The sequence below is a fragment of the Mytilus californianus genome, unplaced genomic scaffold, assembly GCF_021869535.1.
Source record: "Mytilus californianus isolate M0D057914Y unplaced genomic scaffold, xbMytCali1.0.p SCAF_2, whole genome shotgun sequence".
NCBI classification, from domain to species: Eukaryota; Metazoa; Mollusca; class Bivalvia; order Mytilida; family Mytilidae; genus Mytilus; species Mytilus californianus.
This window is the reverse complement of record NW_026262668.1, coordinates 65471780-65499757: the sequence shown is the minus strand read 5'-3', so window position 1 is coordinate 65499757 and position 27978 is coordinate 65471780. Positions and strand designations below refer to the sequence as shown.

Sequence of the window (27978 nt, the reverse complement as noted above, 5' to 3'; positions counted from 1 at the left end):
TGTACTAGTTTGTACTGTGACAATAGAATAGGTGTAGCTTGATTGATTCCATATTTAAAATAGATTCTACCACTGCATTGAGAGAGATGCAACATTTCTACACTCCCAATTTACAAACGATTTTTACAATTTCAAAAAGCATTTATAACTTTTGAAAACAAGATGTACTGTGAGCTGTCACTCATTTATATTATACCCAAAAATATATCAAGAAGTATGACTGGTAGTTGCAGAGCAAAATATGACAAACATTTCATATATGTGCATGATATTTTAAAGATATTGGTTTTTAAAACAATAAGTAGAACATCAAAGGAACTGAAAATGTGCCACATAGTATGGCATCACCATATGAGGCTTAGTGCCATACATCAACAATCCATGACTTGTAGATGCTGAGACAAAAATGTGATGATAATTTCATGTATGTCCATGATATTTTCAAGATAAAAGATTTTTGCAAGCGGTCAGTAGAACACCGTAAAAACTGAAAATACATGTATGTAACACCATATAGCATAACCAGATGATGACTGTTGCCATATATCAAAACCCTATGCCTTGCATTTGCTGAGAAAAATGTGACAGAAATGTGTTAAGGACAGATGGTCACAGAGGTAAAGGAGCAGGGGTATAATAATTAAGTAACAGTGTGTATAATTATAATATCAAATGAGAACCTATGACAGAAAAATGCTTCTCTAGTGAATTTTGGACAGTGAATATGCAAACTTTTAACATTTAAGTCTGGAGAGATGGTGAAAGTCTTTTTTTATATTAATTTTTGCAATACAAAGAAAAAATGTTCCCTCAATCTTAAACATTTGTTATCTACCCTCTTAGTCCGAGATTCCTGAAGTCACATGAAAATTATTTTTTCCTTTTAAGTATCTGTTTTTAAGCATCATGTATTCATAGTTTATCTTACCACACTTTAGCAGCTACATCATACATCTTCTTCTGTTCAGTGGTCAGTGGTGCTTCTACTGTCATAAACTAGAAAAAATAATTAAAACAATTTAATTCCTTTAGTTACACAAACTACATATAGATAATATATAGTTAAAATATGATTATTTCTAAAGACAAAGCTTCAGTCAATAACTCTAATTCATCAATTATGTTCAATCTAATTGTTTGTTTGATAACTGAGTCTTCTACTTATTAAATTATACCAAGCAATAATTTAAGTTCTGAAAAATCAATGTAACATGTGTAGACTTGTCCCTAGAGAGCATTGAAATAATAAAGAGCTACGCCATGAGCGCATGATACACCCTTTTAGCTCCTGTTCCCTTTAATGAATTTATATGATCAACTAGATCAACTAGAAATACTGTGAGCACTGCTCAATAGTCCCCCCTCCAACCCCCCTCCCCCCCCCCCAAAAAAAACTAAAGTTTTCAACAAATAAAGTTCCACAACTCTGCAATGTCATATCAAAAATTTATAAATAAAATGCTTTGCTGAGCGCAGCCTGATACGACCGCAGAGGTCGAACCCTGAACAGTTTGGGCAAATTTGGACACAATATTCAAGCTTGATACTGTCTGAATTTGGATTGTGATCAAATTTTTGACATAATATAGGTTTCTGACACAAAATAAATGTGGTCAAAGATCTTACAAATATATTGCGCAATACTGTCGATTGAAGATTTCTTCTTGAAACTTTTCAAAAATTCGAAATTTGAAAAATTTTGAAAAAAAATATGAATCCCTTAAAAAAAATTGGAAAACAAATTTTTTGAAACCCCCCTTGGAGCAATAACCCCAAAACTCAATCCCAGACTTTCCTTTCGTAGTATGGAACATTGTAGTACAATTTCAGAGAGATCCATACACTTAAACACAAGTTATTGTCTGGAAACTAGAAAAATGCTTGTTTTTGGCCCTTTTTTGGCCCCTAATTCCTACATGTTTGGGGCAATTAACCCCAAACTCAATCACAGCCTTCCCTTTGTTATATGGAACCTTGTGGTACAATGTCAGAGAGATCCATACACTTACACACAAGTTATTGTCTGGAAACTAGAAAAATGCTTGTTTTTGGCCCCTTTTTGGCCTATAATTCCTAAACTGTTGGCCCCATAACCCCTAAAATGAATCCCAACCTTCTACTTGTGGTATTAATCATTGTGGTACAATTTCAGAGCAATCGAAATACTTACACACAAGTTATTATCCTGAAACTAGAGAAATGCTTGTTTTGGGCCCCTTTTGGGCCCCTTATTCCTAAACGGTTGGGACCATCATCCCTAAAATCAATCCCAACCTTCCTTTTGTGGTATTAAACCTTCTTAAAAAATTTCATAGAGATCCATTCACTTAAACTAAAGTTATTGTCCGGAAACCAATGCTCAAAGCGTTTTTGAGTTATTGTCTCAAAACTGGAAAATCCCCCCTTTTTATGAATAAATTCCCAATACTCATAAAATCATAAAATCAGAAATTTTAAAAACTGAAAGAGAACTTATGTCAATATATATAAACAATTCACCAAAGTTTCATGAAAATAGTAAACTATCTTAAACCAAAACTTTAATCTGATATGAGATGAACAAAGAAAGGGACAAATGGATGGACATTATAATTGGACTATCATAAGCAAGGCATAACAAATTATTATGATATCATTACTTTTTACATTTTAAAATTCAGAAGAAAGGGTTTCAAACAATATGTCAATATTAAGCTTTGCCTTGATATCTGTGACATCATCAAAGAAACATCATAAGGAAGATTTGTAAAATTTTAAACAAAATAGGTTATTTTCAAGATTATTTTGGATAAATTATACATAGAGCAAAAACCTCTCCCAAAACTAAGTTTTTGTCAATGAATAGATAAACACAAATTACATTTACTTTTTGGATTATGATTTTGCTTATATAAAAAGTGTATGCCAGTCAAATTGCCTAAAATTTGCTTAATTTTGCCATTTTAATGAATTTACTGTCATTTTATGACTGTACAATCCATAAGCAAAGTCAACAATTTCAAGGCAAGATTAATGAAACTTAGATGCATAGACATCAAAATCTGTTTAGACAGGAAGGACATGTAGTTTTAGAATTATAATTTTTCTAGTTGTTTGAAATGGGATGTACCTCAGCCTGCTTATAACTAAGTCCTCTGGAGATATACATTCCTGACATCTTCATCTCCATTGCCAGCATCTCTGCCATACCTAGACCTTTCTTGTGTACAGTATCCAGGAACCCTTCAAATGTTTTAAATGGTGCTCCCTCTCCCCACAATCCAAGTCTCTCCATAAATGCCTGAAACACATTTATTTTAATTAACATAACAGACATAGCAGGAACTTTAGCATAACTAACTTTCCTTAAGATTCTACTCAGCTGACATAAATGATTTTTCTGTTGGGTTTAACAACTGCAATTTATGAATTATTTCATTTTCTTGGATGTTTATTATGAGCAATAAAAAAAATTATTTAGCTTTTCAAACCAAACTTAAAGACTTAAAGAAGCTTTTTTCCCCCTCATCACACATATTTAGATATATGGTTTAATAATATAAGACATTGATTTATAAGTGCTTTAAAATGTTCAATAAACATTTCTTTGACCAAGATTTCATTAGTAATGTAGAAACAAAGACATTCTGGATTTTGCCACAATTCTAAAAATAATATACAATTGATGCATTAGACATTAGGGACACAGAGCATACATAACCTTTGAACCTAAACAAAGTTTTGTTTTGCCTTACCTAAGTTGTATTGTTACAATTGTAAATATTTACAGGTGACATTCTTAAATGGTGCAGGTTCTGTTGTATTTGATTCTCTCTATGTTTTTAAGTCAGTAATGAATAAATATTACATACAATACATTCTTTGCACTTTATATGTTTTAGAAAATGAAAGGAAAAAAGCTCAAGCACATTCCATACTAGGCTGAAGCCTGTACAAGTAAATGTGCATAAATTCTATAGTTAATATACTGAGTATACTACCATGTTTTTAACATCTGTGACACCAGTAGCACTACAGTATACAACTCTCGCTTTTGGAAGTAACCTATAAAAAGAAAAGATACTATTACAAATATAGACCAAAGTAAGCATTGTGCTCAATCATACCAAAAGGTTCAGTTTTCACTACTGACATATTACAATACTATAATTTGATTCCAAGAAATCACATGTGAATGTGAAAACCATAAAACATAAAGACTCATTGATGATGTGGTTTGAGTTTAAAGAGTTTGGATGAATTCAGTGGTTTGGATAAACATTGCATATATATTACTATAAAAGGGAACCTTCAATCTGAGTAGTTAGCTATTTATATCTTATTAAAGGTGGCTTACATGTATATCCAGAAACTAAATATAGGATGCACAACAACACTTCATGAAAAAAATATTAATATAAGTATGAATGCAATCCAATCAGAAGTTAATTAAAGGATGAGAATAAAAGAGATCTTTAACAAGAAAAAGACAGAAACTTACTGAATACCAATTTTTAAATGCTATACCAAATAAGGGAGATTTTGCATGTAATCATGTCTTCCAAAAATATAATCCAATAAAGAAGAAGAATGTGTCTGAGGATACGAATACCCCTGCTCAAGTTTCATACAAACGAAAATGGGACGGATGGACAGACAGAAATATGGAAGGTCAAGGGTAACACTTAATGCCCCCATCGCCTACAGCAGGGGGCAAAGAATAGAAAAATGCTCATATGCAAGACAGTTCTATTGCTTTTAGTATGTGTTTTATTTTTTAAGGATTTTGCATGCACAATGGCCATTATGTATAAGAATACATAGTATGCAGCATACAGCTTAAAAAACATATGATGAAATATTACAATCTAGAGTAAGTCAATACCTACCTCTGTATAGTAGCTACAGATAAAGCCACTTTAGTACTGTTCTGTTCTTTTCCCTGTCATAAAACAACATTTTAATTGATATAACAAATCATTTCAGATATGTTAACTTGTGACTCATGGAAAGACAATTTGAAATACCAGAATCTATTCTAGAAATGAATATGTAAAAAGCATTTAAAACTATTTTGGGTATCACTGCTGGTGAATGTATCCTACCGGGGGTTTCACCAGTCCAGTAATCAGCAAATACATTGACATGAAATATCCTTGATATGGTCATATCTATAAATATTATAAATTAACTATTTACAAAACTTCGAATTATTCCAAAACCTAAGGAGTTTCTACCCCTGGAATGGATTACATAGGCTGCAATTGTCAAAACCTTTCAGAATTTTAGGTCCTCAATGCTCTTCAACTTCATACCTTATTTGACATTTTAACTTTTTTTATTTAAGTGTGACTGATGAATCTTGTGTAGATGAAACATGTGTCTGACGTACAAAATTATAAGTATGGTATCTTGGATGTGTATTTTTGAAAAGAAAAAAGACATATTTAGACAGTCCTTATAAAAACTTAGTTAAAGGGAAAGTCCGCGATTTTTTACTTATCATCTAAATATGTTCATCTTGGCATAAAAAACACATTCACAAAGTTTTAAATTTATATTCTTTCTAATAACGGAGAAAATCAAGTATTTGTAACTTTTTTGGTTGACCTACGTCACTGGGTTGTGACGTTTTAACCCGATTTGTTGAATCATGGGAAAAAATCAAATCTGTTAAAGCCTTAATTGCTTATCAAAATTTTACGTAATTAAAAGCGCACAGATGACCGTTGGTCGCAGTTAATAACCACAATATAAGAATGAAAGAAAATGAATATGTGTGTACCGTTTTGTATTGATTGAATAAAACTTCCTATATGAAGTTATCTAAATATAAATATTTTCGAATTAATTTCATAAATTATTGAGATTTTTTCATAAAATATTTATAGAACATTTTTACTGATATTGAACTGAAAATATTTTAAGTTTTTATTTACCGTTATAGCTTTGATAACCATTTCAATGCAAAATATTTGTGAACAGAGTGTGTATATTATTTTGTAAAGTCATTGTTTATTTCTCGATTTGAGGAGAATTCGTTTGAACTTTACCTTGCAGCAATTTAGCCTCAGGCGTACAGGTGTGAATTCAAGCGTACACAGGTGTGAAAATTGTCATTTTGAATGGATTAACAGAAAGAGTATAGCGTGTTTAATACACCAAGATGAAATACCCGATGACAATAGAGACACAATAATTAAATTGTATAAATTAATTGAAAATTAACATTCAACTTTTTAATTCCGGAAGTGTTACAATATTAAAATGGAACAATTTTCGGTTACGTTCCATGCAGTTAGCATAAAGTTAAGATATGAAGTTAAAAGAATAGTACTTTTAATCTTAAAAATTAAATGTTACATTTCCCAATTAATAATCATTGCACATCTGTTTAATTTACTTACCGGAATTCTTTAACTTGTATTTAAATCTGCCGATGTTTAAATGCTAACAATCGTAAAACTATCGCAATTTTAAAGTTTTTAATTGAAAAAATACAACAGTACAACATGCATGATTTTTTTAATTATCTTATTAACATTTCATTCTTACATAATTAAATTCATTTGACAATCACTTAGACAAATTATTTGTGAAAAGAATATCAATTATCGTTTATTTCATTAATGAATATACATACATTATAAATCTAAGCTAATACATTAATTTCTTTGAGGATTTTTTTTAGGATAGCCGTCATTAATCCAAATTAGTAATACAGTTGTTTGTAATTAAAGGCATATCTTAGTAATGTATTACTGATATTGACGAACAGTTCGTCCCAACCTTGTTGTTCTTGAAACAATCTTTACTAGTATACTTGTAAGTTTCCTGACGTATAAGCGCCATTGAGGATGAGCTCCAGAGATAGCAGACTAGTACCATATTTGTTTGTTGGGACAGGAGAGGCCATGCAACCACTTGTACAGATAAACAAGCTTATTTTGTCAACACTATCAGAAAGAGATCCCATCGTCGGATGGGGTATATGAAGGTTCCAAGAATGAACTATTGACATGTCTGACTCTGAACAGTTAGTAAACGGACTTAACAATGATCTATAGACATCGACCGCTTGTTCTTGATATTTGAAACTGCATGCATATATACGTTTATGAGAGTGATTATTTATCTTGTGTCTGACGAAAACTAAATGCCTGCATGATTATATCTTGCCATACGTTTGTATTGGTTTGGTGGGTGTTCACTCAAAATCGTAATTCAAAAATTGTGTTTGTGAGATGTAGATTCACTTCAATACCGAATTTCGTCTATATATTTCACAAGTGTATACCACGGATAAGATCTGAAGGTATATCACTCCCATTTTGTTTGGGTGTGAACCATCGATGTTTACAGCAAAATTTAATGAATAAGATGATGATAATAGAAAGAACTATGAGCGTCATGTGGCAAATATTACATGCATGTCGGACCATGAGTTGTCAATCTGTATGAAAAGATTTCCAATACAACCATATTGAGTATGAATTTTCACATGCTATACTCTCGTACTAGTATTAAAGGGTTCTTGTGTCGTTTAACTCAGACACACATCTTTTACTTTAAGATGTATGAAAGGTTCTAAATATATATATGTAGGACTCTAAAGTGCGATGGTCATGCTAAAGTGCGATGGTCTGCGCTAAAGTGCGATGCCTCCATACGCTAAAGTCCGATGGTCCGCGAAAGTATAGACGCAAGAAACGTAGTTGGATTATGACGTTAACAGTCGTTTATACAAACCAAAAATGAATATGCCGGAAGATAAATTAAGAATATTTGATTAACAACTTTTAAATCATATGTCCATGACTTAATTTCAGACCTAACCGTGCTTTGTCGGCTGAAGCAAATGTGTTTTTTGGGGTGCTGGAAGAAGCCGGGACTTGTGTCCTGCAGTCGACCATTTTACTATATAGACACAAAATAGTATACGCATAGGTATCCTGTATCCTGCTTCTATTGCAGTTTACTTTGCTGTCCCCGTTAAAATATTGTCAGTCGATTTTATTGAAAAGTAACGTCGGTAAAATAAAGGTACAGGTTTTTTAAGCGTAAATTATAAATTGTCGGCTAAAACATAGCTTGTTCAGTGTAGGAAAATATGACATGTATTTGTGAAAAAAAGGAGAAAGCTCGGCGAATATCGCATTTTTCTCGCATTTAAGCTTGAAGTCTTGTATCAATAAATGCTAACTTACTTATTCCGACAATGAACGCATTTTGTATTTGTAATTTACAATGACTTACAATGTAGATCTACCTAATAAAAGATTCATAAAAGCATCATTCAGCGACAAGCTACACCAATTATCCAAATATTTTATGCGAAAGAAATTGTTAAAAAAATCATTTAACAAGAAATACAGTATTTTGTGACACATAAATTACTTTTTTAGCAATGATTACGTGGTCGGTCTTCTAAATTTAGAAACAATCACTTTAAAGCCTACCGGTCAATCATAAAGCCTAGTACATATGTTATACCTTAGCATACTAGCTTTTGCAAAAAGACTTGTTTTTAACATCCATGCACTTTACTGAATGTTTTAAGCCCTCGAACCTTACCCTATTGTTCCATCGCACTTTAGCGTGAAATACCATCGAACTTTAGCAAACAAACAACCATCGCACTTTAGCGTAAGACACCATCGTACTTTAGCGTAGACCATCGCACTTTAGCGTGACCATCGCACTTTAGAGTACCATCGCACTTTAGAGTCCTACATATATATATATATATATATATCTTAAATGTAACAATAATCAAACGCCTATAGGCAATCACTAAAATGATATGAAGTTTTTATACAGATTTATTCTTATTTACACAATCATTAACTAACTAAATAAATTTAACAAAGTAACACCGTTACACTACGATATAACAAATGGGATACTAATTATTTTTAACCATGCTATGCAGAAACTTAACTCATCATGCAGGAACATATATATTAATATACTGTTCCCAGCATCAAGTTAGTGCACGTGAATACCAATTAGGAACACGATGTGTGATTTTGTATAACTAAAAATATCAAAGCGAGCAATAACTTTGTCAAGCAAACATTTTTTTTTCACTATGCCTCTCTTTATCTCCGCTCCTTTACAATAACTATTTCGCTTTTCGTCGATCATTCTCTATATTGTTCTCTATTCGGTTATTTTATATATATCTTACTTTATATATCTGCATGTTTGCCAATCGACAAAAGCTTGTATTTGCGTAAAGAATTTTTTTTTCTTCAAAAATATGGTCCAGAATCATGACAAAACAATATTCATTTCACAAAAATGTTCAAAGGTCATGTTTATAATTTTTTTAAACTTATTATCAGCAAAAATAGTGGATATCATTATCAGAACATCATTCATTAAAAGGTGGAATTATAATTTCAAACACACACAAGATAAACAACGTTAGACACAAATATATGGTTCAATAAATGTTACCTGTGCACACCGGGTACCTCAATAAAGAGGCCATGCATGAACCTGTATTATATAATTGTGTAATACGAATTTTTAGTTGACAGGATGTCACTGGAATACCCAGGGACGTGTATGTAATATACGTCCTTGGAATACCTAACCGAATGTGTCGCTCTGACACGACATCTATCAATAATTCTGACATACCTTTTATCAATTCGGGAGGAAGCCAAAATATATATATAATAAGATAACGTAAATAAAATTTAAAAAGAAAAAAAACCTATACATTTTTCACCGAACATACCAGATAGAGTCACACATTTTACTGTAAAGCTAAGTGTCTTTATAAGTGACCATTCGGAATTGATCCCGTATCAATTTGATATAATTTAAAAAGATTAGTTAAAAAAACGAACTTTTAAAAAAAAATTGAGATGTCCGATATTTCGATATTTACATATCTATAACCTGGGAATATTATACTATATCAACATATTATGTCCCAGCTAAAACCTCTTCCTAAATTGCTCCTTGTCAATAGCCGTTAAATATCATAATTAAAAAAATGTTATTTTATATCGTATAACTTTATTAATTGAAAAATTATCTTGTCTAAATACGAAACTATTCTTTTAATTATACAAGTCAATGCACTTTATATAAAAGAGGCATACTAATGAATCTTCTGTAAATCAGTGATTGTTACAAGAACACTGCATTTGTCTTTATTATAATTGAAACTGTTCTTCCACATAAAATCTATATTTTTTTTATTCAACGAGATCTTATCATATAAGGATTTGATAACTTTAGCTATCAGAACTGCTAGGTTATTTTGTTATTAAAAAAAGGATAATTACCATCGAATCTCCCTCGAAACAATATTGTTCAAAATGGTCTCCACACACCAACTTGTGCTTGCTATAGATGCAACTATTTGCTGTTAGTTTAAGGTTGTACAACCATGTCTGATACAATTTTTTCTTTTTTTGTCGGATTGGGAAAAAACTATGTAGACTTTTGTCATAACCTTGTCTGACAGAACAACCGTACGCTTGACAGGACATTTTGACACTGAATAACCGTCTATGGTAATCCCCAATTGATGATGGGAGTTTTTAACGCACGGTCGGTAAATCCCCGATTCTTTTTGTTCTTTGTGGTTTATAGATATCACTTGACTTTTTAGATCGAACATGCCGACAAGATGGCGATATGTCGAGAACTGATAGTGAATTTCAAAAATCGATTTTGATGTCTTTACATAGAGAATAAAAGTTTTTTATTTATGAACATGTGGTTTTTTATGCTTAAAGAACAAAATATCAATTTTTCATTTTTTTGCGGAGTTTCCCTTTAAGATGGTTTATAAAGCCTAATATGAATTTTAAGTCATCTAACATGTACAATATTTGACTCACAGGAACAAAGTTCTTTGCTTTGTGACATTCATCAAAAATAAGACAGCCATCAAATTTATCCCCGCCACACCAGTTCACAAGCTGCTGTATTCTACTATGTTTAGATGTACTGAAAACTCCTAAAACATGATATTGAATGCATGAATATTGAACATGTCTAAAAACATATGGGTACTGGTAATATACATGGTACTGAAATTCCTTAAAGACAAGTTAGTACAATTCATTTTACCTGAAGAACAAAACAACTTTTATTGATAAGACATTATACTTTTCATGTCAGTTTTAACTGTATGTTGACTTGAGACTATTGAGAATGAGATACCGTAGAAAGGCTTGTATAGTCCGCGGTTTTATTCTCCAAAATTGGACCTTCCAGACGGGGTGCGGACTATAGAGTACAATAAGCAAGAAATAAGAGAAAAATTTCAATTTCGCGGGCGAGGTGGTTTGTTTACGTTCCGCCATCTTTGTTATTTATATTGTAGAGGGCGCTCTTATCATTTTTCAAACTAATAATTTTAACTCATCCATATTAATAAGTTATTTCTATTCAATATCAAATTAATACTGATAAATATAAAAACTAAACCTTTCATTACAAATTTCTCGTTTCTTTTCAATGCATTGGTTGAAATAAACTGGTATCTGCTTGATTGAAACGATACAAACATAGTGAAAATTACAACCGTAAACTAGCTTAGAATTTGTAAACTACAAAACGTAATCGGTCATTGTTCGTTCCGTTTTGGTGTTTCATACTGACTAATATGGTTTGTATTAGCTTAAGACCCTTCAAACATTAATGTGATAGATATATTAAAGACTGTTTTACAAAAGGATGGAACTGTTTTACTTTCAAAGTCGTATTATAGTGATATCTGTTATGTACGGATTTCGACTCTCACCGGTTAATTTCTTCTTTTACACGTGCTTTTTAAACTTCCTGTTTAAACATACACAAGTTTCTAAATTGTTTTTTAAGTGAATTAAACTTATTTTAACAATCATGAAGCGTTCTAGAATCATTTACAAGCAGTTTCAGCTTCTGTTTGATGATGGAAAACAGGGTTTTCCAAGAAAATACCGCAAACGACCGCACAGGATTTGAAATTACCGGAGTTTCATTAGACCTTTTCTAACAGTTACAAAAAGTTTTTTTACCTAAAATTTCGTGGGGAGAAGGGGGTGCGGACTATGTACCACTGCGAACTATACAAGCCTTTCTACGGTAGTTTATACCCTAAAATGATGAGATGAATTATGGTTAACTTTTAGACGTTACAATAGCATGGGTATTATATGTTTGCCTGTGTGTTTGCCTCACATGTAGGAAATTGCTTCAAGGGTTAATTCAGAGTTTGTATACGGTAAACCAATTAATTTTTTAGAGCAAATATTTAGAGAGTAAAAAAATAACACAAATATAAAAGTAGCAAATATGTAATTTTGGATCTTCCCTTTTATATATATAAACATAAAGAAAATTAGAAATTTGTGTAAATAAAATGCTGTTAAGTTGGCTAACAATTGGTAAAGGTGAAACAAAGAATCCAGGAAAAAGTTGGTTTATCGTGCTTCCGATTGTACCACTATGCATACAGCATATTGGTGTAAGTATTTAAGTCGAAAACAACACAAAAGTTTGTATGTGAGAGGATTTGTCTTTCTGCATTTTATTTCAGTAAGCTAGCCATTTTAAGATCACAAATCAATAAAAAAGATCTTAGTCCTCAAATTGAAAATGATTCAAAATTTAGCCACTGGATGAACAAAACATCCATTTCAAGAGTATATCTTTTTTTAAATTTCAATTTTCCAAACAAAATTACACTAAGATAACTACATTGTACCTTCATCATTATAATTCCCTAAAGACTTGAAAGATATGAAATTAGCTCCTTTTACCTTCAAACAAAGGTGTTGATGTTAAATTAAACAAATGTACTTTCTGTAAATATGTTTACCTCCACGCTGTACTGATGAAACTAAAGTTGCATAAGTACTAAATACAACTCCTTCTTTAAAATCGGCAGGTAAACCAAGAACTCTGTAATTAAATAAGTAATACAGTAAAAAACATGTTGTAGTACCGGCATTCCTAAATCACAAATAACAAAGCAAATATTAAGCGACTAAAGCCACTACAAAACCAAATCTAAGATACTTTACAATAATTCCTGCAACAATATCATATCATTCTTTTCATGCTTAGCTTATTTCAAATTAATGACACCTGTTGATCCCTAGAAAAAATAAATTAAGATCATTGTTGCCAAACCCTTACAAAAACTTGTTCAACAATGGACACAGATTTAAGATTGTGTGTTGCATATTACGCAAAAAAATGTTATAGATTTTTATCGAGAATCGATATAGCATAATAAACTGTTAACACAGAGATATGTCTCGCCTTTTTTGTAATTTTGATAATGCAAATGTTGAAATTAAAATAGCAATACTTTAACATGTAAGTTATGCAATAATTCAAAGTCAATGAACCATGACTGAAGGTACAGGCTAAACAATCTTCATGGAAATGAGATGTGCCAATGCTAATACAACTGCATACCAAATACCATTGACTTATCATAAGTCATTCCCTTTAAACCAGGCCTCTACAATAACTTTTTTTTCATTTTGCCCAATAGGACAAGTACATACCAAAACTTACTTGTCCGAAAGGAATTGCAACTTGTCCAAAAAAAAAATCTTATTAACCATTTTTGCATTCAAATTTTTTAAGTTGATTCAATGAACAAAATGAATAAAACAATAGAACAGAATTTGATTAATATTCAAAAATATGAGTTGAGAACAACTGAATCTAGTCATGTCACAGGACTTATGTTCTAGTTTTCATCAATGCAAAGTCTCATCAGACTCTGCACATGAGGCACAGTCTGGTAGGCCTATTAGTCTGCACTCATTTGGTTTGTATCCTGGTCTTTTATGTTGATAAAATATTGATTATTATGATTAATGCCTTACTGCAATCAGCTTTGTTTTTACTATATTAAAATGTTTATACAAATGCAATCAAGTATTGTTTTGTCTACATATGATCAAATATGATTTTATGAATTTTATGGTCAATAATTTCTTCATTTTTATTTTAAAAATATTTTTGTTAAATAAAATTTATCATATTTGTTATAAAGCAACATATATAATATGGTAGGGAAAAGAGGTTTGTCTTGGTCCCAAAATGTCTCCTACGGTGATGAACTGTCTATTAAACATGGAGCCAATCGCTTTCGTGCCAGTGCACAACTGTCTTGTTACCTTATCTAGAAAGCGCATCGCTGATTCCAATTCATAAGACTGGTTATAGAATATCTGACAAAGAACCAGTTTTAAATTATAGATCGCAAGAAAACATGTCAAATAAATATTTGTTTTATCTTCTTTTCTTTTTTTTTTTTGTTTATTACTTTGATCATCAAAGTTGGATTTAATTTATTTTCTACAGAATGATTTTACTTGTCCTGTCGCACAAGCTTGATATGGCTTTTACTTGTCCGACCTTTTTTTCCTCTGGTACCGGACAATCGGACAAGCATTATTGTCGAGCCTTGTAAACCAACCTAAACACAAACATTAACTTGTAAACTATGTTAAAGTTTCAAAGTCAATGAACCATGATGAGGGGGTGGGGCTATATAGTCTCCATGGAAACGAGACTTGCAAATGCAAATACAACTGCATACCAAATATCATTGACTTAATTAACATTAGCAGTTCACCTTAAACTGATCAAAACAAGATCACAAACTAATACATGTAAACTAAGCCAAAGTTTCAAAGTCAATAGACCATGACTGAGGGGGCGGGGCCAAATAATCTCCATGGAAATGAGATGTGCCAATGCTTATACAACTGCATACCAATTAACATTGGCCTACCACTAATGGTTCCCCTTAAACTGACCTAATCACAAACTAATATATGTAAACTAAGCCAAAGTTTCAAAGTCAATAGACCATGACTGAGGGGGCAGGGCCAAATAATCTCCATGGAAATGAGATGTGCCAATGCTTATACAACTGCATACCAATTAACATTGGCCTACCACAAATGGTTCCCCTTAAACTGACCTAATCACAAACTAATACATGTAAACTATGCCAAAGTTTCAAAGTCAATAGACCATGACTGAGGGGGCGGTGCCAAATAATCTCCATGGAAATGAGATGTGCCAATGCTTATACAACTGCATACCAAATATCATTGACCTACCACTAGTGGTTCACCATAAACTAGACCTAATCACAAACTAATACATTGTTGACGACGCCGATGCAGGAAACAGCATACCTATGTCTCGCTTTGGGGAGACAAAAATAATATCTTATACCATTTGTTACTCTCCACATTATGTTTATACTATAGATTCATTTTCACTGAACTAGTATACATTATTGTTTAGGGGCCAGCTGACATTATTGTTTAGGGGCCAGCTGACATTATTGTTTAGGGGCTAGCTGAAGCCTGCCTGCAGGTGCAAAATTTTCTTGCTGTGTTGAAAACCCATTAGTGGCCTCGGCTGTTTTCCGCTCTTTGGTCGGGTTGTTGTTTCTTTGACACATTCCCCATTTCCATTCTCTATTCTATTCTATAGTTGTGTTTAGTACTTATTCTTTTTTTTGTGGGTATAACTTTTTATGGATTAAAGAAATATTGTACTTCTTACATTTACCAACAAAATCCATGAAAATTAGTATCCCATTAATAATAAAGAATCCATAGTATTCACTATAGTTGAATAAGAGATGATTAACTTGTAATATTGAACAGTTTCTTTTTGTTTCACTAAATCTATTTTAAAAACCTGGAGTTATGTCTCAACATCAAACAATATACAAAAAGTTAGTAACATTATACATTTTTTTACTTTACTTTTCTATCTATCTACGTATCAATGCCATCCTTGACAGTACCAGGTGAGAACACACATTGGCAATTTCTTACCTTGTTTCCTTGTCCAATTCTTGACACCCATCTATAACTCTAATATGACATCCTAAATCTGTCAGGTCTCTGAAAAAGTTTACTTGAAAACTCTGTATTCAAATAAAAAATACATCAACATCAAATTAAATGTCCACTTTAAGGAATAACTTTGCAAAACCAAATTACAATATGATATACCAGGATTAAAATTTTGTACACATGTTGTATCTTCAAAACACTCATCATAACACTAGAATCATATAAAGAGCTAGGCCATAAGTGCATGATACGCTCGTCGCTTTTTCAATAAAGTTTTTAATAAAGTTCCATTACTCCTCAATGTCATATCAAAATTTTATAAAAAAAACAATAGGGAGCTTATTTTAATAGATATAAACCAGTCACCAAAGTTTCATGAAAACTGCTCAAAGCATTTTTGAGTTATTGTTGGAAAACTAGAAAATCCCCCCTTTCTTATGAATAAAATCCCATAACTCGGAAACGTAAAATCTAAAATTTATGAAAAACAAAAGGGAGCTTACGTCAATAGATATAAACAATTCACCAAAGTTTCATGAAAATTGGTTCAAACATTTTTTAGTTATTGTCCGACATGTTGACGACAAACTGACAGACAGACGGATGGATGGCAAGATGGACACATTACCATAATATGTCCCGTAAACAGACTTATAAAATGTTAAAATGCCAAATAAAGTATGAAAAAAAGTGACGATAACAAACCTTCGAGCATCCACAATTAGATCAGAAGAAATAGTAAACCATATGTGTTTTGTTCTTTTCCTTGAGAAGTTGTCAAGAATAATACCTGCTATCTACAAGATGAATAAATCATGGCATTGTTACATTTGTTTAAGCACTCTAATGACCCTGTATTAGCTCACTCCTGTATGGAATAATTTTGAAAATTGATATCATTGGATTATTTGTCCATAGAATTATTCTGTAAAGACAGTAAACTTAGGTTTCTGCAGAAAATCAATCTGAGTGTTGGTGGTTGATTTTGTCTGCAGTACTGCCTTTTATCTTTGGATTATTTTTCAATGTTTACACCATGGTATACTTTTAAACTTGCAAAAAAAATCATCATTAAATCTAAAAGAAATATGTTATCAAATCTGCTGTTTCATGCTAACTTATCATTTTTATGTGTATATTGCATAAAAAAAACTAAATCTGTAGAATTCAATCCAAGATTGTTATGGAATTACAGGCAACAACACAATATATCCAAAATTGCTTAAGAATATATCCCCCATTGCTTAAGAATAGTACCTGTCTTCCTTTACCAACACCTGCAGCATCCCCAATAAAGAATCCAGCTCGCTGACCGTTATTCAAAATCATCTGATGTCTCTGACACTGAAATAAAAATGTCCTTCAATCATAAAAAGATGAGAACATTTAATATAAGGCACTACACTTTTAGATTAGACAAAGAATGTGTCCATAGTACACGGATGCCCCACTCGCACTATCATTTTCTATGTTCAGTGGACCATGAAATTTAGGTCAAAACTCTAATTTGGCATTAAAATTAGAAAGATCATATCATAGGGAACATGTGTACTAAGTTTCAAGTTGATTGGACTTCAATTTCAACAAAAACTACCTCGACCAATAACTTTAACCTGAAGCGGGACAGACGGACGGATAAAGAACAAATGCACAGACCCGAAAACATAATGCCCCTACTACTATCGTAGGTGGGGCATAAAAAGCGACAGGTGTATCATGCACTCATGGCGCAGCTCTTTATTTTATTCTAGATGCATTTCATCTTTAAAACTAAGTATATTTTAGGATTAAATCTAAAATTTATAATACAATCTGTCTTAAAAGAGAAATTTTTTAGCTTAGAAATTTCAGGGGCGGATCCAGGATTTTTGGAAAGGGAAGTGTAATTCCCGATAATTGCAGAAATTTTTTTAGGACGATTTTAAACTAAAAAATTTAAATATATACTGGTATTTTTTATATTTTTTGGCGATCAAAGTGGGTCATCTCTATGCCTCTCGTCCCCCTCTATCCGCCACTAAATTTGAATTACTGGCATTTGATGTTTTCCATTCAAGTGTCTCTAAACAGTCTTTGGTAAACGAAACACACATCTGGCGTACAAAATTATAAGCCTGGTATCTATGATGAGTTATTTTATGATAAACTCTTGATCATTCTTTTTTGACTTTCATAAGATTTACAATGTTGCATATAAATGAGAGCATCTACTGATAAGCATTAAATAAATATGGGTTTTTTTCTTCACTGTCGTTTATATAATGGGATGGAATATTTACAATAAACTGTTAACACAGAGATATGTCTCGCCTTTTTGTAATTTTGATAATGAAAATGTTGAAATTAAAATAGCAATACTTTAACATGTAAGTTATGCAATTATTCAAAGTCAATAAACCATGACTGAAGGTACATGGGTAAACAATCTTCATGGAAATGAAATGTGCCAATGTTAATACAACTGATTAATAAATACCATTGACTTATCATAAGTCGTTTCCTTTAACATGTTTAAACAAACCTCAACACAAACATTGACTTGTATTATGTAAAAGTTTAAAAGTCAATGAACCATGATGAGGGGGTGGAGCTACATAATCTCCCTAGAAATGAGACTTGCAAATGCCAATACATTTGCATACCCAATATCATTGACTTAACATTAGTGGTTCATCTTAAACTGATCTAATCACAAACTAATACATGTAAACTAAGCAAAAGTTTCAAAGTTAATGAACCATACTGAGGGGGGCGGAGCCAAATATTCTCCATGGATATGAGATGTGCTAATGCTTATAAGACTGCATACCAATTAACATTGGCCTACCACTAATGGTTCCTCTTAAAATGACCTAATCACAAACTAATACATGTAAACTAAGCAAAAGTTTCAAAGTCAATAGACCATGACTGAGAGGGTGGGGACAAATAATCTCCATGGAAATGAGATATGTCAATGCTTATACAACCAAGTATCATTGACCTACCACTAGTGGTTCCCCATAAACTGACCTAATCACAAACTAATACATGTAAACTTAGAAAAAAATTCAAAGTCAATACAAGAGTGCACACGCTGAAATGTCTCGCCTTCTTTACTAATCATTGATATTATGTTGATAGTCCTAAACATAAAGCTTTATTACAGCTGTCACATAAACTTAACATTAACCAAGTAAACTAAACATTGACCAATGAACCATGAAAATGAGGTCAAGGTCAGATGAACCATGCTAGGCAGGCATGTACAGCTAACAATTCTTCCATACAACAAATATAGTTGACCTATTGCTTATAGTTTAAGAAAAACAGACCAAAACACAAAAACTTAACACTAAGCAATGAACCTTGAAAATGAGGTCAAGGTCAAATAAAACCTGTGTGACTGACATATAGATCATAAAATATTTCCATACACCAAATATAGTTGAACTATTGCATATAGTATTAGAAAAAAAGACCAAAACTCAAAAACTTAACTTTGACCACTGAACCATGAAAATGAGGTCAAGGTCAGATGACACCTGCCAGCTAGACATGTACACCTTACAATCATTCCATACACCAAATATAGTAGACCTATTGCATACAGTATAAGAAAAAAAGACCAAAACACAAAAACTTAACTATAACCACTGAACCATGAAAATTCGTAAGGGTTCCGCGGAACCCAGTGTCTCGCCTAATTTTGGTGTTAATCGCAGGCTCAACAAAAATGAAGAAAAAAATTAATAAAAATATTCCCCTCTATACTATGTTTTGATTGTAAGTAGCTTCTGTCCAAGTTTGGTAAAAATCCAGGATAAATTATGAATCTAATAAATGTTTTAAAAACTTAAACTGCAGAATGTATGTAATGTTGACTGGAAGAAAAACTAAGTCCATTTATAAGTAAAATACAGAAAAAATGGAACAAAATTTTATCAAAATTTCCTTCTAGATACTATCTTATGATCATAAACAAGCTTCTTTCCAAGTTTGGTATAAATCCAGGATAGTTTAAGAAAGTTATTGAAATTTCAAAAACTTTAACCACAGAGTGAATGTAATGTTTCCTGGCAGAAAAACTAAGTCCATTTATAAGTAAAATACGGAAAAATGGATTTTTTTTTTTTACAAAATTTACTTCTGGATACTATCTTATGATCATAAACAAGCTTCTTTCCAAGTTTGGTAGAAATCTAGGATAGTTTAAGAAAGTTATTGAAATTTTAAAAACTTTAACCACAGAGTGAATGTAATGTTAACTGGCAGAAAAACTAAGTCCACTTATAAGTAAAATACGGAAAAAATGGAATTTTTTTTTTACAAAATTTACTTTTGAATATAATCTTATGATTATAAACAAGCTTCTGTCCAAGTTTGATAGAAATCCAGGATAGTTTAAGAAAGTTATTAAAATTTCAAAAACTTTAACCACAGAGTGAATATTTGTGGACGCCGCCGCCGACGACGACGACGACGCCGCCGACGGAATGTAGGATCGCTATGTCTCGCTTTTTCGACAAAAGTCGAAGGCTCGACAAAAATGAGGTCAAGGTCAGATGACACCTGCCAGCTGGACATGTACACCTTACAGTCCTTCCATACACCGAATATACTAGACCTATTGCTTATAGTATCTGAGATATGGACTTGACCACCAAAACTTAACCTTGTTCACTGATCCATGAAATGAGGTCGAGGTCAAGTGAAAACTGTCTGACGGCACGAGGACCTTGCAAGGTACGCACATACCAAATATAGTTATCCTATTACTTATAATAAGAGAGAATTTAACATTACAAAAAATCTTAACTTTTTTTTCAAGTAGTCACTGAACCATGAAAATGAGGTCAAGGACATTGGACATGTGACTGACGGAAACTTCGTAACATGAGGCATCCATATACAAAGTATGAAGCATCCAGATCTTTCACCTTCTAAAATATAAAGCTTTTAAGAAGTTAGCTAACGTACATATATTAAAATTAAATATTGCATTGTATTAAACAAAAAACATATTTAGGCAATATCATAAATTGTGTTATCTTTCTTTGTCCATAATAATGTAGGCAGAACAGATAGATTTATTCATACACAATACACTATCTGCAACTAGTATGATTTTAAACAAATATATCATGCTTACAAGGGGTATTTGCCAAAAATACCGGTTGAGAGGTAAACAAATTTCCAGAGCGGTTAGGCGAGGGAAATTTGTTTATCTCGAAACCAGTATTTTTGGCAAATACCCCTTGTAAGCATGATATAATTGTTTAATTCAACCAAATGTTCTTTGTATCCATCTTGACATCAGAATTTTTATTGTAATCAGGTATCCTATGGAGTTTCTGCTTAACTGTATAATTTTTGTATATACTGCAGCTGTGCTATTTGCACAGTCAAATTGCATTCACCGTATAATCATTTCTAATGTACAGTCACTTACCGTATATTGCCTTATTTATGACGTTGACAATGCGTTTCCATAGAGTTTAATTCATGACGTCATTAAAAGTACAGGTTCACAGAATTTTTACGTCATTCGCTCCAAATTCAAAAATGATGGTTTTTACCCTAAATATTTCCTTTGGAACAGTTGTAGAAGCTTAAGTTGCAGTATATAAAGAATAACCATTAATTTGTCCTATTACAATAGGAATAATTCATGGGGTTATTTTTAGACATGGTATTTCCCATCTGCCATGGTATTTGCTAGCAAATACCGGCACATGGAATTCCCCAATGACAAATACACCGGCAGAGAAGAGGAAATCTCAATATATAGAAAATTTGTGATAAATACCGTTTCTCTCATCCAATCAAAATACAGCATTATTACATAAGGTGGAATTATTATTAAAATTAATTTCTTGACAGGGCAGTAATAAACAAACATATCAATTTTCCATGTGAAAATATGAGTAGAGAGTAGATATATCTAAAAGGTTGCTTGGCATGGGCTTGGATAGATTAACTTCACTACACCATTTCATGTCCTGTTGATGCCTAGTGCTATTATACGATTAAAAAAGTAGGACAAAAATAGTGAACATAAGTCAGTAGATCCTGTGAAAAAGTGAAAAAATAAAGATGCAAAATTTTACAAACGACTATCAAAAGTTAAACAATGTTTCTCTGGGACTGCATATAAAAAATGTATTGTCTTACATACTTACTGCATATAGTACCCCTTCTATCTGTAAACTACTGAGTTTTCCAGTAGCAACTATCTCAGATGTTATACCTTCAACAACTGGATAGTCAGGGTCTGGAGGTAGTAATTCCTGCAAAATACAACAAAATTTGGTCATAGAATATAAATAATCTTATACTAAAGACATACAGCCTTGGGCAGTTTTCTGCTATTTGGTCGGGTTGTTGTCTCTTTTGATACATTCGCCATTTCCATTCTCTATTCAATTTAATGTGTTTATGTAAAGGAAAACAAATTCATAATAAGAAATTTCATTTTGACATTATAGTATATGACCATTAGCAGAATCTTAAATAAATCAAACTAACATAGCCAAGCAATACATTATAGTACATGGGGTGAATATGCAAGAGACAACAAACAACATAGGAAATCTATGATTATGGAGTTTGCACTTGATAAACTTGAAATAAAATTAAATGTGTTGATTCAAATGTATGAATAATTCAATTACTTACTGCAAGAGGTCCAGCCTCTACAATATCCCCTGGGTGGGGCATACACCCTGGTACAATCTCTCTGTGGACATATTTTGAAAATACTTCAGTACTGAAAATAGAAATGATAAGGATCTAACTGACTTTTGTATACAATCCGAATAAATGTATTGCCATAATCATTAATCTGTATAGGTCAAAGGTCAGAAGCATGTTTAATCATCAAAGAAGGAAAATTCATAATGTTTGAGAATCAAAGCTGACATATCTGCAACTTGTTCAAATTATAATTCACCCCTCTATATTATTTTCAAATATATTTTCACTATACATTTTACAAAGGTGGTAATTTGTATAATGAACTTTTCAACCATAAAAAAATAAACATTCTTTAATTGAATCCTTGTTCATTGGTTATATTTTATAAAATGTACATCTGTAAATAAAACTAAAAATATCCACTAACAGTGACCTCTAACCTTACCTGACACTTTCTTCAAGCCCATCATCCTTCATTTTTCCAATTTCTTCCTGTTCAGTTAGATCGACTGTAGGTGGTTTTGGTGTCTGCTGTACAACTAAACCGTTAGTTGGATACAATCCATTTAGGGTCTGAATCTGTTGCAATATTGGATGCACTGGAATCATAGGTGATCCATTTGACATCATCATTGGTGATTGGTAAGCTTCATTAGTTATTTGGCTTAAATTAATCATTTGAGAGGCTAACACAGGAGGCATTGTTGACATCTGCATTGATTGGTTCATTTGACTAACATTAGGTGATATCAAATTTTGTGGAAGCATTGTTTTGATACTTTTTTCAGCCTGAGGTACAGCTCCTTCCTTCGAGTTCAATATCTGGGACAATACTGACCTATTTTGACACAATGAATGATCTGTTCCATTGTTATTACTTAAACTATTCCCCGAGGTTTCAGCTTTCCCATTTAATTTTTCATGATCAGCATCATCATCATTTTTGTGTTTATTCTGTAATTTGAATTTCTTGACTCCATGCTTTGAAGTATCATTTTCCTGCAGCAGACTCTCCGTTTCCATAGCCAAAAAAAGCCTGAAATCAGTTATAATAAATATTCATGAGAAGCAATGTGGGATAAGATTATTATACCATATAACATGCATGACTCAATGAACGCTTTTTTACATATTTTTTGGGGGGAGAATTTGAGGTGATGGCAGATCTTTGATTTGTTTCCTTTTAATGTTTGAAAACTTTTGTCAGAATCCGGGCAATTTCTAAATAGAGCTTGATATATTGCTTAGACATCACTCTATTGATGAAGACAGTATGTTGTCCTCTAAATGTGTTTCGGTTATTTGTGTCCTTGGCTTCCTGTCTAATTTACATGTACCCCACATCTCTTTTTATTTATTGAGTAAAGCATAAATGTATGTGCATGATATTTGATAGGTCTTAAGGGAGCTTATAAATAAATGCTTGACAAATATTTTATTCTCCTCTTCATATTTTCAACACTTAATATATATACAAGAACCAGCAAAGGGCATTTTGTTTTAATTCTTGCGACATTAAGAAATGTTCATTCCTGACCTTTGACAGCCATATGTTAGGTGGATGCATTTAAGTCGCTAACTAAACATCTGTTTGAAAAATGTCACTCGCCTATAATCAAGCAATTGGTCATAGAACAACAAACTGACTGACAGTCAATCATGCATTTACAATCAAAACTACATTTTGTATCTGTCAGCTATTCTTATATTATTAAAATTTAGATAAAAACAGAAGGAAATCCTTGTAAGGCCCCACCAAATCTCAACCAACAAATAGTTAAAACAGTTGTGCTAAATTAAAATAACAATCAGCTGAGTGATAATGCAACATCACTTAACAAGAGCCCATGAAATGTAAAATAATTACTCAAATGATCACCTGGTTCCCCTTTAAATTGTCTACATTCTTAAATTTGTTGAGGTACAAAGTACTTTGAGCAATAAACCAGTTCGGCCATATGTTGTTTCAGCCATACACTTGTTTGGCCTTGGTTGTTTTTTCTCTATGATGATGATGGAAGTGTTTACAATCTTGACTCGCTTTACAGCCCTCGCACGGTTGGCTCAGTGCCCGAAGGCGTTTGGTTAGCATTTAAATGTTTTTGTTGTTGTCAAGCTGGAACAAGACAGCCATTTTGGTTTTGCTGGATTGATTTGGTTTTTTACTTTTGTTGTTTGGTTGCAGTCTACTTCCTTCACAACGGCTGCTTTCAGGGCCAGGTTGGTCAGCTTGGCAGCCCGCTAACCACAATGTTGAAGTACTAGCCGATGGGTCTTGGACTTTGTAATAACGATGATACAGACACTCAGACGTCAGTTGGCATACTTTGTCCCCCATAATGGATGTTACGGACCATATGCTAACACGGTATATACACAAAACAACAAGTTTATGAACGTACTATACAGCGTTAGATTGGTTTCTACCATCGATAGTAGTAAGTCATTGATCCATCTATCAGTAAACCAACATTGTAGATAGCAGGTAAAGAGGAGCTGACCCAGAACGTCCTTTCAGTTGTAATGACTGAGACGTGACTGTGAGAAAATGATTGATGAGATGTGACGTTTCTCTATGTCTGTTTCTATCATTATTTCTAATCAATTAATTAGCGGTAAGTAAATATTTCTTAATTACATATGAAAAGACTTTTTTAATAAAGATAAATACGATGCAGTGTAAGGAAAATGTCACAGCAGGTAAAGCCATCTCCCTGTCTCAATCAGTTACGTTAGTATATTCAATTAGATAATTGGATTAGCTAAGTGATAAAATAAGTGTCTAGGTGATTGACAAAGGTGTGTGTCTCGTAATTAACCAATCAACTTATAATTTAATTTGATCATGTAAAAAAATGTCATCTTTTTGTTTGCTTATGCCACTTTTATATTAAGATAGAATATAAAAATACAGTAATCAGTGAGTGAAACACCTAAAATATAATGGAAGTTTAGGCACATACAAAAATGAGTGCACAAAATCATCTTTTGGACTACACTATTTGATTACAAAAAAATTCATACAAAAGACTTTTATTACATATAGCCAAAACGGTACATGGCCGAAAAAACCAAGGCTGAACTGGCTTCATAGCTGAAACGTCTCGTTTCCAAAGTCGTTGTTGTCTAAATTCCAAACAAGTGAAGATGGCTGCACGCTCCTTTTTTCTCTTAGGGGGAAAAAAAAGAGTACAGATATGGCACCTCCACTTAATAAATTGTTTCTTTGTAGGGTTGGGTGTTTTATGGAACTCTAGTTTAAGAAACACTATACAGGTTGTTAGTCAGTTAATTAAACAGGTTCGGGACAACCCACCAAATGGGGAACTTTTCCCCAATGAGTTACAATCCTTCATTTGAGTAATCATTGGAGTGCTAAAAACAATTTTTTCTTAACGGAGTCTTTTCACTTAAAATGGCACATATTCATAGAAAATGCAGCAAATCTTTAAAAAAAATGAATACAGTAGCCGTAACCTGATTTACTGAGAAGTTACAAGCCTATGAAAACTTCGCAAAAACTGACAAATTTATTATCAAGGCTACTCAAATTTTAGAAATTCAAAATAAAAATATAGTTCTTTGGAAATTATAAGTTGTTCCATTTTTGTCGAGCTTGCGAAATTTACGTGGAGAAAAAATAAATAAGGATCGTGAGTTCAAATTTGAGCACTCTCTATTGTATTTTTTTCTAGGATTATAAAAGAACGTAATCTGAATGGTTATTTACTGTAGCTGTGTCGTTTATTATTTCTGTTTTGGTACAAATGACAGCTTTCTTTTTACTTTTTTCTCTGTTGTTGCCGCGATTTTTTCTGCAACTAAACGTATCTCAGTGTTAGAGAGCATCTAACTAATTAACTAAATACCGCAAAAATATAACACCAGGGGCGTGTTTTTTTGTTCTTCGGTAGTGAGCCAGAAGAGGTCCATTTCTTTTTTTTTGAATTAGGAAGATCTTCTGGCTCTCTTCCACCTCTTCTTTTTAAATAGGTGGTTTAGACGGCAGAGGCACAAAACAAACATGGCGTCGTTTAGTCTAAATGACATTAATAAATTCATGAATGAATATATATTAGAATGTGAGCTGTGTTATAAACGTTTTTATGGTATGACAACCTTAGTAGGACATCTCTGTAGGACGATAAGCTGGATGAATATAAGAACTACACGGACAATAACAGTTAAGGGACAACTATTCGTTGAAATTTTAGGGAAGGGATTTTGATTGGTGTTTTACGCTACTTTCAACACTCATGATTGGGCTAGTAGTCAGCCTGTTTAAATCAATAGATGAGGAATTAATGAAGAAGGAAAGAGGGCATTATTATTCATTTTAATTTGTCGCTTATCATACCTATTTTTAGCACTTACCAGGCAACCATATCAGTCATATACGAAATCCTCCTGTCCCCCATCCCAACAAATAAATAAATATCAGATGGTTTTCTCTTATTAAACACAAGTTTAAATTGATCATGCTAATTTTTAACGCCCAATGACAAATATTTCATGCATGTTCAGGAAAACACGAGATAAAATGTCGGGTAAATTATATAAAAACGAAGAGATGTGATATGATTGCTAATGAGGCAACTATCCTAATATGAAGTGGATGTAAGCAATTATAGGCAACCTTGAGGCCTTCAACAATGACAAAACCCGATACAGCAAAATTGAGTTAAAGGAAAGCATAAAGAAAATTGTAACGAACAGAGAACACTTTTACAGTCATGTCTACTGCATGGACGTATCTTAATATTCTAAAAAAATCGTAAACTTAATTTATGTCATCCAACATAACAAAAACCTGCTATATTCGGCGGCAAATTGCATTTTTATTTTATTGATCTTCCATAGAATATCTCCAGAAGAGGTCCAGATTCATTTTTTTGGACGCTTCACCAGAAGACATTCTGGAGATGTACCGAAGAGACCAATAAAACACGCCCCAGGGGCGTGTTTTATTGGTCTATCCTGCACATCTCCAGAATGTCTTCTGGTGAAGAGTCCAAAAAAATGAATCTGGAGATAACCTGGAGATATTCTACGGAAGATCAATAAAACAAAAATTCAATTTGCCGTCGAATATAGCAGATTTTTGTTATGTTGGATGACATATTAAATGAAGTTTACGATGATTTTATAGAAAATTAAGATACGTCCGGTAGACATGACTGTAAAAGTGTGCTCTGTTCGTGACATGTTTCTTTGTTCTTTCCTCTAACTCAATTTTGCTAGACAAATCAGGCGTAAACCCCACTATTTGATTTTTAAGAATAATCTTAAACTGCACAAAAATTCGTCAATGTTTGTCTCGAATATGATCAAAAAGGACATCTTGTCTATTCAATTTTTTTAAAGTAACCAAACTGGATTATTTTTGTATAAAGCAAAAATATCGGAAAGTTCTCAAAATCATTTTTCTCTGGTGGTCCTTGAAGAAAATCTTCTGGTCCTAACTATT

The 27978-nt window shown here is 32.4% G+C and overlaps 1 protein-coding gene across 1 annotated transcript in view; it reads right to left on the bottom strand.

Annotated features, from left to right (window-relative positions):
• The window catches only part of LOC127730238 (uncharacterized), an 80987-nt gene extending 54647 nt beyond the window's left edge, over positions 1-26340 (bottom strand). Inside the window, exons 1-13 of the mRNA XM_052238534.1 lie at positions 26242-26340; positions 22957-23547; positions 22494-22584; positions 21998-22105; positions 17094-17180; positions 16542-16633; positions 15816-15884; positions 12812-12894; positions 10845-10963; positions 4869-4921; positions 3981-4044; positions 3110-3280; positions 929-996 (exon numbers count right to left, since the gene is read on the bottom strand). Coding sequence (XP_052094494.1) covers positions 929-996; positions 3110-3280; positions 3981-4044; positions 4869-4921; positions 10845-10963; positions 12812-12894; positions 15816-15884; positions 16542-16633; positions 17094-17180; positions 21998-22105; positions 22494-22584; positions 22957-23534 — 1583 coding nt within the window. The 5' untranslated portion in view covers positions 23535-23547; positions 26242-26340. The remainder of the gene's footprint in view (positions 1-928; positions 997-3109; positions 3281-3980; positions 4045-4868; positions 4922-10844; positions 10964-12811; positions 12895-15815; positions 15885-16541; positions 16634-17093; positions 17181-21997; positions 22106-22493; positions 22585-22956; positions 23548-26241) is intronic.
• Positions 26341-27978: the final 1638 nt, after the last annotated feature.